Here is an 11,772-nt window from a genome sequence, read left to right as displayed (position 1 = left end):
CTCGTGTAAGGCCATGGTATTCCGAAATGTTATCCCAAAGGCCCAGACTGTGAAAAGGAAAAGGAGTAGTCCTCTGGTGTAGTGACCAAGGACACAGTCGTGTGGTGAGGAAGTCCCATAGGACCGTGGGACTTAGTGGTTGGGCTTGTGGGCCTCGATTCAGTGGCAGTGTTGGCGAACACGGCCATAGGCAGAAAGGGACTTGGTGGGGACCGGAAAAGGGATATTGGGGAAGGTTATTCCCCATGTTTGCAGGCATCCTAAGGATGCTAAGGAGTGAATTTGGGATGATCACTTATAGATGGATGGCCCAATCCTTGAAAGACGGGATTGTGATGTAGGTGGTGTTAGACCACCAGTGTGACCAAGGTGAAGGGGCATGGCATTAGCATAATAGGCTAATATATCGATGGTACCTTGGGGTGTCGATCATGGGATTGGACACATGGAGCACTTGGACCAAGTGCAAAGGTTGAGTGGCGGGGATGCCATTCTTGAGGCTAGCAAACCCAAGTCCGAAATAGGACTTCTAGAGGTTGTGAGTGAGACTCCTCCAAGTGGTCAGAGGTATGGTTAAGTGACTAAGGTAGAATGGAAAATTTAGTTGTACAATATGATTTTGATGTTATTCATCACCTAAAGAGTTCTATGGCTAATACTAATGCCCTTTCTTGAACTCTTTTTCCTTTTTTGCTCTATTCCCATATTTCTAACGAGCCTATTATTTTAACATTTGTGAATTTTCTAAATAAAGATTCTATGCCACCAATAATTGTTATGTTTGATGTTCAATGTCCATAAGATGTGAAGCAAGATTTACCTTTTTTTGATGAGGCTTAAATAGTTAAGTTGTGAATTCGAAAGTTTTATGATGGATTTGAGAATTTTGCATCATTTATTGATGACTTACCATTTCGGTATTTACATTCTTAATATTACCTTGAGGATAACTATTTTCTGATGATCATTTATAGTTGATGGTGCCTTTGATCTTTATTCCATGCTTTCTCCACATCTACCATGATTCTCCTATTATAGGCAAGCATATAGGATATCATTGTATGACTGAAAAGTTGTACAAGTTTTTTTATTGGTAGAGATGTGACATAATATCCGGTATGTGCATAGCTATGTTTGATGCTAAACTCATAATAAGGACAGCTGGAGTTAATTGTAATTTCTTATCCGTTTGAGTTGGTAGCATTTAATCTAATAGAGCATTTTCCATAATAGATTGTTGGCATTGAGTATGTCATTATTGCTTTTGACTACTTAACTTGCTAAAGGAAGTCGGAGCTCTTGCTAATGCGTTTGCAACTGTTGTTAGATACTTCCCCCTCAATCGAGTGGTGTTCTAGTATTCTTATCCAAAGCAAATTCTTTTGGATAATAATCCCACATTTATGGCTGAGGCATTTCACATTTTAACGTCTCAATTGGGGATAAGTCACACTTTCACAAATGCTTATTATCCATAATTTGATAGTTTGGTGGAATGGCTCATTTAGATCTTTAAAAGGATAATTATAAAGTATATAAACTTTCAACATTTGAATTGGAATGGTTATTTATTGTCTTTTTAATATGCATATATCATAGGGGTGTAAAGTTTTGTTGATGCTTCACCATATAAACTCTTATATGGTTATGATTTGATACTACTAACGGAGTTGAGTTTACTTTTGCGATTGCCACAAGCTACCAATGTTATGTCTTGGGATTAGTATTTGACAAGCATTCTTCCACTAATTTAAACAAAGTCTAGTAAACACTTGAGTCGTATATAAGTGAGGCAACAATGACATTATAACTTTCATTATTATCCACATATAGAGTACAAAATGAATGCTTTAGTGTTAATCTATTTTCCCAATCTTACAGTATGTGGTTTATCTAAGAGGCTCTTTTCTCAGTGAAAGGGACTGTATCAAGTATTGTGGTAAATTGAGCTGCAAGTTTATAAAGTTTAGCATAATGACTAATAAATTGATCCTCCATAAATTGTGTATATGCAGTAGCAAAATGCTTCATACAAAAGGATTAAAAACAATTAATACCACTAACATATCTACCAATGCCTTCTTTTGATGTTCCTTCATATTCTAGTTTGTCCACTAGAGAATCCTAATTATCTTCTATCATTTCGAGAGGAAGGGATGATGTGAGGTCCAAGTGTATGGTTATAATGCTATATGTTAATATTAATGTAATAGAATTTTGATAACTATTGAATTGATTTTAATCTGAACTACTCACTTTTGTATATAAATTAAGGTTTTTGGGCTAGTTAATAGCACTCACATAGCAACATTCAGCCACATAATAAAAATAAGAAAATGAATATACCCATATAATGCTAGTCTTGAAGCACATTTAGTTTGCATCTGGACCGTTCGCAAGATCAGGTTACACAACGTATTTTGCTTAGTAAGAAAAGTACCTAGTTTGGAGAAAATGTAAATAACAGATTCGTGCACTGACTAAGAGAATATTCTCCCACACGTACCTGCATTTTTCTCTGGGCGTGGAAATTTCTTCGTCAGGCTCGAAGCTGGGGGCACAGCCATGGCGCTTCTTAGGGCAAAGGTGTGACGCCGCGCTGGCTGCGGCGGTGCCGGGAGCTCCACATTGCTGGTTCTTCCTCGTCTTCGCCAAGATTTGCAGCCCAGCCTCTCTCCCCGCTCGGAATCGGCATTCCCCAGCGCCAGATTGCGCACAGCCGTGGCCTGGATCTTCTTGCGCAGCAGCATTCTCGGTATTGATCCTCGTCGGGGGTATTTCGGGGACATTGTCTCCGGCGAGAGAGGGAAGAGGCCCCTACTGTTCCAGGCTAGGGTTCGTGATCACTGGATCTAGCTCCAGCAGCGCCGGTGAAAGGAGGAGATCACACATGTAGTGACTACCATGCGATCCAAAAGAGGACCAGCGGCAGGTCCCCAGCATCGCGTGAGAAATGATAAGTTCCGGATCTCTGTGGGGGTGCTTCTTGCAGTTTCTATGATCGCTCCACTCATTTTCCTTGCGCCAAGAATCGCGATCTTCAGCACTTCGTTTGGTGAGATCTTTTTCTTTTTGCTTATCGTGGGGTTTTAACTTAACTACACAGGGAAGGGCGAATTGCCGCAAACCAGCAATGTGAGTTTGGCTTTATAGATTTGTTCCGTGTTTTAATTCTCGACTTCCAGGATGACTCGCGTAACGGGCAGAAAGCCACTGTGGCGGATCAAGTAAGTTTTAAGTCTTTTGGTTGTGAGGAGTTCGGCAAGAGATTCTTATGGCAAGAGACTCCCTTTTTTCTTTGTGCATGTAGGTACTCGACGTTATAATAGCAAACTCCGAGGTATCTCACTCGTCCTCGTTAGTACGTGAGAATTCGGAGAAAGAGGTCGCGAAGAAGGTAAATAAATAGGCGATGCCACCTACAGCTTGTAAAATTCTATTGCTATTTTTGTTCAGGAGAACGTTGTTGAGGATGTTAAAACTGCGGAAGCTGAGGACCAGGGAACGGTTGTGGTGAATCCAAACCTGCCTCATGGAGAAGATGTGAATACCACTGTCGCTACTGCCGACGAGAGTTCTCAAGTAAAGACCGATCCAGCTGCTGAGATCCGAAAGGTAAGCTCCCAAAGTCTACGCAGATTGACAATGTTTGCATATCGGTTGCATGTTGAAATGCACACTTTATTTTTCGATTTGCAGCAACTGAGACTGCGTAGGCATGAGAAAAGGCTGACAGAGCTTCTCCAGCAGGATGAAGGAGAAAAGGCACGGCTGGAAGAGGAAGCTATCAAACGCTCCAAAGCTGTGGATGGGGCGATACTCGGCAAGTACAGCATTTGGAGGCGGGATGAAAACGAAAACTCAGACTCCCTGGTCAGATTGATTCGCGATCAAGTGATTATGGCCAGAGCATACATTGGGGTTGCTCAGGCTCGCAACAATCAGAGGCTTCTTCGCGATCTGAGAATCCGTCTCAGAGACAGCGAGCGTGTCGTGGGTGACGCAACCATTGATGCTGAGCTACCACGGAGGTAATATTTCTTCCTTGCAGTACCTTACGAGTGGAACTTAGCGTCTCTATCTTGCAGTGCTCCCGATAAAATCCGTGCCATGGGACAGGTTTTGGCCAAGGCAAGGCAGCAGAATTACGACTGTAACTCTCTAGTCAAAGGTTTGCGAGCAATGCTGCATGGAGCTGAAGATTACGCGCGCTCACTCAGGAAGCAAAGTGCGTTCTTGAGCCAGCTTGCTGCCAAGACCATGCCGAAAGGCCTGCATTGCCTTTCGCTGCGCCTCAACGTACAGTATCATGTACTGCCCCCAGATGAGCGTCAGTTCCCGAACCGGGAAAAGCTCGAGGACGACGACTTGTATCACTATGCGCTCTTCTCGGACAACGTCCTTGCAGCAGCAGTGGTGGTCAATTCCACTGTCCTCCACGCCGAGGTACGTACATTTACTTTTCAGGAGTTGTAAAGACATGTGACCTATGTGTCTTGGTTCGTGCAGGAACCCGACAAGCATGTGTTTCATCTGGTTACAGACCGCCTAAATTTTGGGGCCATGAAGATGTGGTTTCTGGACAATCCCCCGGGCAACGCCACCATTCACGTCCAAAATATCGACGACTTTACGTGGCTCAATTCTTCCTACTGTCCCGTCCTACGGCAACTGGAATCTGCAGCGATGAAGGACTACTACTTCAAACCGGACCAGACAACGAGCGTAACTTCTGGGACGTCCAATCTGAAGTACCGCAACCCCAAGTACCTGTCGATGCTCAACCATCTCAGGTTCTATCTCCCGGAGGTGTTCCCGAGACTGAGCAAGATCCTGTTCCTGGACGACGACATCGTTGTGCAAAAGGACCTGACTCCGCTGTGGTCCGTGGACCTCCATGGCAAGGTGAACGGTGCAGTGGAGACTTGTGGAGCCAGCTTCCATCGATTCGACAAGTATCTTAATTTCTCCAATCCTCACATCGCAAGGAACTTCGATCCAAACGCGTGTGGCTGGGCCTACGGGATGAACATCTTCGACCTGGAGGAGTGGAAGAAGCGCGACATCACAGGAATCTACCACAAGTGGCAAACGATGGTAAGCGTTTTCTGGAAAGTCTAAAACGATGTGGCTAAGCTCTTTCTCTTGCAGAACAAGGATAGGACACTCTGGAAGCTGGGAACCTTGCCTCCGGGACTCATCACCTTCTACAACCTCACGTACCCGCTCGACAAATCCTGGCACGTCCTGGGACTCGGTTACAACCCCGGTGTGGATCCCGAGGAGATCGACGCTGCCGCCGTTGTCCACTACAATGGGAACCTTAAACCTTGGCTAGAAATTGGACTCTCGAGATTCAAAGGTTACTGGTCGAGGTACGTGAAGTATGATCATCCTTACTTGCAGGAGTGCAACATCCAGTAGTCCAAGAAAAAAAAAAGAAAAACAAACAGATCGATCGACCGACCAAGTTTTGTTCTCCATCCTTCCATCAACCTGGCACCTGTGCTGTAAATACGGATCAAGGTATTCTTTTGTAAGTTCGCAGCTCATTTCTAACAAAATGGCTGCTGCTTTTTCCCGAAGAAAATAATGCACAGAGAAAGAATTTTCCGGCAAAGCAGTGGCTCGTATAGAAAGAGGATGGTTCGTATAGAAAGGGGAGAGCGTTGTTTTCTACAAACACACACAGAACAACCAATAAACAGGAGTAAATATTCAAACAACTCCAGCCGCAGTATTCTTCTCAAGCTCTGGTTCATCGACACCGACCGGTTCTCTCGGACGAACTTACTGGTTTTTGTGTACACCGGGACTGGTTCTCTGGATTGGTGGCGATTTACAGGGCAGCCGGTCAGTGGAGATAGATCCTCCAACAAGAACAGGGAACGCTGGGCTCGATCTTCTAGACGCCTACCATGGTTCTCTGCTGGTTAAACGACGGTGCCATTCCCATCACCAGCACGGCCTCGGAGCTCACGGCCTTGGTGGCCGCCGCCGCCTCGAGCCGCTTCCACGTTATCTCGCGCTTCTCCTCGATCCCCTTGGACTTCTCCTCGTCCTCCTGGAACTTCCGCTGGCACTCCTGGAACAGCTCCGGGTCCATCTCCGAGAACATCTTGCGGACGTTGCAAGTCAGCCCGTGCACCGCCTGGTTCCAGTGGTTCCGGTTGTTCATCTCCAGCGCACTGAAGATCAGTGGCAGTATCGTCTGCCGGTTCTGTGCCACCAAGCTCACGACGTGATCGTTGTTCCACAAAAAGAGTGCTCGTTCCGCTACCTGGGGAAAGAAAAAAAACCGGAAAAGAGAGTCAAAGGCAAGGAAGAATAACTTTAAAGACGAGAATGCCTACCTGGAAGTGGGAGCTATTAAGGCAGCGGGCAATCTGTCGGAACAGGGGAACCATGCAGCGCTCAAACTCTGACGCCTGCGTCGCCTCCAGTACCTCCTCCAGCTCATTCAAGAAGAGGACTTCCTTTTGGCTGTTGGTGACAGGCCAGTACTTGAGCAGCCCTCTTATGACCGTGTCCGCGAGCTTGCAGTCCTTCTCCACGAACTGCGTTATGCAGTACGACAGCTGCTGGTGGTACATGGCCACGCACTTTGGCTTGTGCAGCGGCACCAGAGCTCGCACCAGGAACAGCTTGTGCTCTTCCTTGAGCGGCAGCGCGAACCCGTTGATGATGCTGCCCAGGATCTCCAGCATCTCCGCGATGCCGTTGTGCTTCTCCGTCTCGAAGATGAACCGGTAGAAGATGTTGTTGATGGCCTTGCGGATGAAGGGGCGGTGGACCATGAACTTGCCGTAGATCCGATGCAAGATGGTCTTGAGGTACTCTCTCTCTCGGGGGTCCTCCGAGTCGAAGAGATCCAGCAGCCGCAGCACGAAGAAGTGGTCGATGTAGCGCTTGGCGACCTTGGCGTCGGTCTCGGTGGACACCACCAGGCGGAGTAAGAACTCGTAGACGATCTGCAAATGCGGCCATGCCGGGTCCATGACCGGCTCCTCGTCCTCGTCAAAGCTCTCGGACACGGCACTGTTCTCGCGGGACGAGGGTGGCAGGCTCCGGAACAAGTTGGCCGACACCATCTTGGTCATGTCCTCGAGGACGTTCTCGGTGAACTTGCCCGACCCCGAGGTGACGTAGTCGACGAGCTCCAGGAGTGTCTGCCGCTTGATCTCCTTTTCTCGCGTGTGCTTGGAGGGGTCAGTGAAATCGAACACGCAGCAGCACAAATGTAGCTTCTTGACGAAGAGCGATTGCTTCTCGGAGCTGGGAACGTCGCGGAAGAGCGGCAGCGGCTCAAAGTTGGTCAGTGGGAGGAGCCCATTCACCGGCCCGGAGGAGGAAGACGAAGATCGAGAGCCAGGATTGGAAGGAACACTGGTAGAGCCCGGCATTATGCCGCCTGGATGAGGAGCTGGAGCGCCAATCGAGGACTCAATGCTGCTATCATTCCTGGACGACGGCTTGCGAATTAATTGCTTGAGCTTTATGTTGACCATGTCTGGACTGCCTGGTGGTAGCAAGCAAAAACCCTTCTTTAGGATGTGCTGCCCAAAAACCCCTTCTTGCTCGAGATTTCCCTTCCTCGCGCCACCGGCCTACGCATCTAGCAGTCGCAAAGCCCACACACTTGCCTGTGCTCGTGAGATTTCCCTCGATTCACTGCTGCCGCTGCTGCTGCCGCTCCGGGGAGAACATGATCGATCCGGGGATTGCTCCGGCTGTGAAATCCTGTGCTCCAGCGGCGGCGGCAGCGGCGGCGGCGAGGCGGTGGAGATCGAGATCGGCGCGGCGGCAGCGGCAGTGGCGGCGACGAGCATCGGCGCGGCGCCCTTGTCCTCCTCCCCGATCGGCTATGGCGGAACCCTTCTTTGGTTCCACACTAATTTTATTGTGACGATGTGGGCGGCCACGATGGGAGGAGCGCATCCGACGGCCAGCAGCTCGAGGCGGAGATTTCTCCACTGGAATGGAAAGTAAACGCTGGTCAAATCTCCGTACGCACGGAAAATGTGGCCATCGGGCATGGAGTATGGCGCAAGAAAATCATTTGGAACATTCATATCCTTTGGAAACCATGTACCAACCACGCCATTATCTTTTAATCGTATGTACAGTGGCCAATGAGCCACATGGCGGAGACTCGGAGCTGGCCGCAAAACACCGGCGGCAGCCGGTATGTGGATAAGATCGAGCGCTGGTAAAACGGTGAATAGACAAGGTGATTTACCGGATGACTGCCTGGTGCCGGTGGCCAAGACATGCATGAACTGAACGGCGGTGAATATACCCATTTTCACTGACTGAATATTCTCTCTTGGGCTAGGAGGAGAAAGAGAGGAGTTTTCTTGTGAGGGCTGGATTATTAGATCCCCATCGGCGTCTTGGAGCGTTGGCGCGTCGTCTCAAATCTTGTCGCGGCGATGGCCAGGTGGGGTATTTGATCGATGCCGCCAGGAAAATCTAGGAATTCGGCCAGTTTCTCGTCAAGATCGGGGCTCTAGATCCATTTCGCTCGAAATTCTTCCCTCCCCGATTGGCAGCTCCATCGGGATCCAGAATTTCACGGATTTTCTGTTCCCAGCCGAGAATGCGCACGTAGGGTTTGTCCGGGCAGCTCGAGAAGTGCTATGGCGGGATCTCTGACGCGGTGGAGGAAGCTGAGCGATATTGCGGCCGCCAGGTTCGCTCTGGTGTACGTCTCGAGACCCGATGCCAGCATTTCTCGAGAATCGGGCGCCTATCAATCCGTATCATGCAATGCCGCCGCGAGCCCGGCGCTCTTCGGCAATCCATTCGGGCTCTCCAATTCAGCCTGGCTCCACACCACTCCCGCGGTATCGACGACGCACAAGGGCGACGAGTTAAATCCCGGGGGCGCCATGGGATTGCCCAAAGGAGGCAGGAAGAAAACGGTGACACCCCCATCGCCGCCATCCTCCACTCCTGTCAGCGATGCTGTGGATAAGAAGAGGCAAAATTCGCTGGTCGAGCAGGAGGGCGAGCGGTGTTGGAGCTTCAGGGCCTCTTCTCGGTGCCCGACTTGCCTGACCGGTTTGACGCTCACTTTTACGTCGAGCTTGCCGGTGTTTATATCGGGCAGCTTGCAACAGGGAGGAGGAACCGGCAAGGATTCGTCCAAAGTGGCCGAGTCTATGTGCTGCTGCCCGAACTGTGGAGCATACTGGTCGCTCCCGGTGCCATGCTACGTACTCAAGGATCTGGAGAACAAGTTCCCGAGGCGGGGCAAGTCTTTGGTTCTAAGTGAGAGCCAGGCTACTGGAGGAGGACCGTTTGATTTTGATAGAGCAAGTGGTGAAGGGTCGAGGAGGTATGGAGACAATCCACAGCATTGGCAGCAGGGCGCTGGAGTGAATTTGCCTCCGGTGGTAGCGATGTCTCAGCCACCGTGCCCGCCGTATCCTCCCAATACCAACTTGGTGAGAGCGCAGCTTGGATCGGGAGGAGGATCTGGAGGGAGTGGTTCGTACGGTGTGAAGGACACTTGGGGTGGCTCGAACTTGGGTAAGGAATTACCCACGCCGAAGGAGATTTGTGATGCTCTTGACAAGTATGTCATCGGCCAGGGACGTGCCAAGAAGGTGAGCTATTGAGATCTTTCTTATTTATTGTTTCGGCCGCTTCGAGACGTCGCTAATGGCTGCGTTGGTTTTTGTATTTGTAGGTGCTCTCGGTTGCAGTATACAATCACTACAAGCGGATTTACTACGAGACGACGAAGAAGAATAACTACAAGTCTGAAGGGTAGATATTTGTTTGATTTTTGTTTTTCTTTCTTTTTTCTTTTCCGTTTTTTGCTTTTTCTTTCATGATTGTGATCCTCTGAGCACTGACTGGACCAACTTGTTGGCAGCGACGATGAAGGAGATGACAGCGATGTGGAGCTTGAGAAGAGCAACGTTCTTCTCATGGGTCCTACAGGATCAGGTGAGGTTGAGTGTTCTTGCTAAATTGTTTGGTAACTTGATCACCCCTCTCTTTGTCGTGATCAGGAAAAACGCTGTTGGCTAAGACCCTTGCACGATTTGTAAATGTTCCTTTTGTTATTGCGGACGCAACCACTCTAACGCAGGTGTGGACTTTTTTTTCTCTCCCGGTTCGTGAAATAATAATTCTGTGTGCAGGCAGGATATGTCGGGGAGGATGTGGAGTCGATTCTCTACAAACTTTTGATGGTACATTACTTTTTATTTCTTGTAGCTTCAGATGTTGGTTTCTTTTTTCTACCAGGCTGCGGAATTTAATGTTCCAGCAGCTCAGCAGGGCATTGTATATATCGATGAAGTTGATAAAATAACGAAAAAGGTACTGCTTTTCTGCCCGGTCAAATTTGGTTTTGACAAATTTTTTTCCTTTTGTCGTCACAGGCGGAGAGTCTCAACATAAGTAGGGACGTTTCCGGCGAAGGCGTTCAGCAAGCTCTGTTGAAGATGCTTGAAGGAACGGTTAGTTCTGCTGTTCCACTGCCAGCTTAGTGTGATTATCCTGCAGATTGTCAATGTACCCGAGAAAGGTGCTAGAAAGCATCCTCGCGGGGATCATATCCAGGCAAGTGCGGTCGTCTATTTTTGAGTGAATAACCGTTACAATCTGTCTTGTTTTTAGGTGGATACGAAAGATATTTTGTTCATATGTGGAGGAGCTTTCGTTGATCTGGAAAAGACAGTTTCTGAGAGGTTTATCTTTCGAAAACTTGAACATCGGCTCACAATGAGATTGTTTTCAGGAGACAGGACTCGTCGATAGGTTTTGGAGCACCTGTCCGAGCAAATATGAGGGCTGGTGGCCCTTCTAGTGCGGCTGTAACATCGTCACTTCTTGAGAAGGTGCTAAACTAACGTTCTTACGCAATCTGACCGGTGCTCTACACAGGTTGAGAGTAGCGATCTTATAGCATACGGATTAATTCCGGAATTCGTTGGGAGGTTTCCTGTTCTTGTAAGTCTCGCAGCGTTGTCAGAAGACGAGCTTGTGCAGGTAACTTGACTTCTACAACAGAAAACAAGTTCTGACGGACGGCCTTGCTTTTCAGGTTCTAGTGGAGCCGAAGAACGCTCTTGGGAAGCAGTATAAGAAAATGTTTGCAATGAACAACGTAAGTACACCGTGCTTTCTTTGCAAAACTTCTCTACACGGTGATGGATTCTTCTTTCAGGCGCGACTACATTACACGGATGGTGCACTGCGAAAGATTGCTCAGAAAGCAATGGCCAAGAACACAGGTGCTCGTGGCCTACGTTCCCTCATGGAACAGATCCTCACCGATGCCATGTTTGAGGTGCGTTTAACGTTCTCTCTTTTCTCTGCTCCTCACTTTTTAGCTATTCTCCAGATCCCGGAGTCCCAGAGCGCGATTGAGCGCATTGACGCCGTGGTGATCGACGAAGCATCAGTAGGAACTCCCGAGAACAGCGGCTCGGGTGCCAAGATCTTGCGTGGAGACGGCGCGTTTGTGCGATACTTGGAGACACAGGTAAAGCATTCTAGAGTTTGCTACTTCCGATCGTCCTCATTCTCTTTTGGAAATCTCTTCTCAGGCGGAGGAAGAATTGGAGCTCGAAAGAGCCGCGAGCATGTAAAAATTGATGCTTTTGTACCATCACAAAAACACCACCTTGTCTATAGGATGATGATGATGATGATGCTGAAAGAACAGTGTTTTAGTATTTCACAAACTTCCATTGTACGGAATGCTGTGACTATTGTAGTACGGTATAGTTTAGCGATTCTTTTTTATCGAAA

At 48.4% G+C, this 11,772-nt stretch overlaps 3 protein-coding genes across 7 annotated transcripts; 2 read left to right on the top strand and 1 right to left on the bottom strand.

The window, feature by feature from the left end:
- The first annotated feature begins 2,435 nt into the window (after window positions 1–2,435).
- On the top strand, window positions 2,436–5,750 carry LOC9632981 (polygalacturonate 4-alpha-galacturonosyltransferase). 4 transcript variants are annotated; one of them, XR_002992455.1, is made up of 10 exons: window positions 2,436–3,055; window positions 3,107–3,135; window positions 3,186–3,227; window positions 3,311–3,397; window positions 3,457–3,615; window positions 3,700–4,031; window positions 4,089–4,446; window positions 4,510–5,097; window positions 5,152–5,526; window positions 5,587–5,750. XR_002992455.1 is itself a non-coding variant. In XM_024675607.1 (9 exons), the coding sequence occupies exons 1-9, from the start codon at window positions 2,905–2,907 to the stop codon at window positions 5,422–5,424; spliced, it is 1,968 nt and encodes a 655-aa protein (XP_024531375.1). In that variant the 5' UTR covers window positions 2,436–2,904; the 3' UTR covers window positions 5,425–5,620. The 4 variants fall into 4 exon arrangements, 3 of the variants coding, with proteins under 3 accessions (XP_024531375.1, XP_024531374.1, XP_024531373.1); XM_024675607.1 differs by having other exon boundaries at window positions 3,751–4,031; window positions 5,152–5,620; XM_024675606.1 differs by having other exon boundaries at window positions 3,748–4,031; window positions 5,152–5,620.
- On the bottom strand, window positions 5,632–7,852 carry LOC9633498 (serine/threonine protein phosphatase 2A 57 kDa regulatory subunit B' theta isoform). The gene is made up of 2 exons (XM_002970662.2): window positions 6,354–7,852; window positions 5,632–6,280 (listed from the first exon to the last, which is right to left on the bottom strand). The coding sequence occupies exons 1-2, from the start codon at window positions 7,506–7,508 to the stop codon at window positions 5,906–5,908; spliced, it is 1,530 nt and encodes a 509-aa protein (XP_002970708.2). The 5' UTR covers window positions 7,509–7,852; the 3' UTR covers window positions 5,632–5,905.
- A 472-nt stretch (window positions 7,853–8,324) lies between these two features.
- LOC9632980 (CLP protease regulatory subunit CLPX1, mitochondrial) lies at window positions 8,325–11,732 on the top strand. Of its 2 annotated transcripts, XM_002970818.2 has the most exons (15): window positions 8,325–9,611; window positions 9,695–9,774; window positions 9,884–9,957; window positions 10,023–10,102; window positions 10,155–10,205; window positions 10,261–10,335; window positions 10,398–10,475; window positions 10,522–10,578; window positions 10,636–10,706; window positions 10,757–10,856; window positions 10,903–11,007; window positions 11,063–11,125; window positions 11,186–11,308; window positions 11,363–11,503; window positions 11,568–11,732. In XM_002970818.2, exons 1-15 carry the CDS (start codon window positions 8,640–8,642, stop codon window positions 11,607–11,609), a joined length of 2,112 nt encoding a protein of 703 aa, XP_002970864.2. In that variant the 5' UTR covers window positions 8,325–8,639; the 3' UTR covers window positions 11,610–11,732. The 2 variants fall into 2 exon arrangements, with proteins under 2 accessions (XP_002970864.2, XP_024531363.1); XM_024675595.1 differs by having other exon boundaries at window positions 11,063–11,308; window positions 11,568–11,721.
- Window positions 11,733–11,772: the final 40 nt, after the last annotated feature.

This window comes from Selaginella moellendorffii, unplaced genomic scaffold, assembly GCF_000143415.4.
Source record: "Selaginella moellendorffii unplaced genomic scaffold, v1.0 SELMOscaffold_15, whole genome shotgun sequence".
NCBI lineage: Eukaryota > Viridiplantae > Streptophyta > Lycopodiopsida > Selaginellales > Selaginellaceae > Selaginella > Selaginella moellendorffii.
This window is presented reverse-complemented; position numbering and strand designations above follow the sequence as displayed.

What these genes read in the sequence shown, in the direction of transcription:
- LOC9632981 (XM_024675605.1), top strand. Translation starts at nt 2,905, where the DNA reads ATGCGATCCAAAAGAGGACCAGCGGCAGGTCCCCAGCATCGCGTGAGA. An exon ending in GATGCTGAGCTACCACGGAG is followed by an intron (nt 4,032 to 4,088) that starts GTAATATTTCTT and finishes TCTATCTTGCAG; the next exon opens with TGCTCCCGATAAAATCCGTG. An exon ending in CCACTGTCCTCCACGCCGAG is followed by an intron (nt 4,447 to 4,509) that starts GTACGTACATTT and finishes TGGTTCGTGCAG; the next exon opens with GAACCCGACAAGCATGTGTT.
- LOC9633498 (XM_002970662.2), bottom strand. Translation starts at nt 7,508, where the DNA reads ATGGTCAACATAAAGCTCAAGCAATTAATTCGCAAGCCGTCGTCCAGG. An exon ending in TTAATAGCTCCCACTTCCAG is followed by an intron (nt 6,281 to 6,353) that starts GTAGGCATTCTC and finishes TTCTTTCCCCAG; the next exon opens with GTAGCGGAACGAGCACTCTT.
- LOC9632980 (XM_024675595.1), top strand. Translation starts at nt 8,640, where the DNA reads ATGGCGGGATCTCTGACGCGGTGGAGGAAGCTGAGCGATATTGCGGCC. An exon ending in TTGATAAAATAACGAAAAAG is followed by an intron (nt 10,336 to 10,397) that starts GTACTGCTTTTC and finishes TTGTCGTCACAG; the next exon opens with GCGGAGAGTCTCAACATAAG. An exon ending in TCACCGATGCCATGTTTGAG is followed by an intron (nt 11,309 to 11,362) that starts GTGCGTTTAACG and finishes GCTATTCTCCAG; the next exon opens with ATCCCGGAGTCCCAGAGCGC.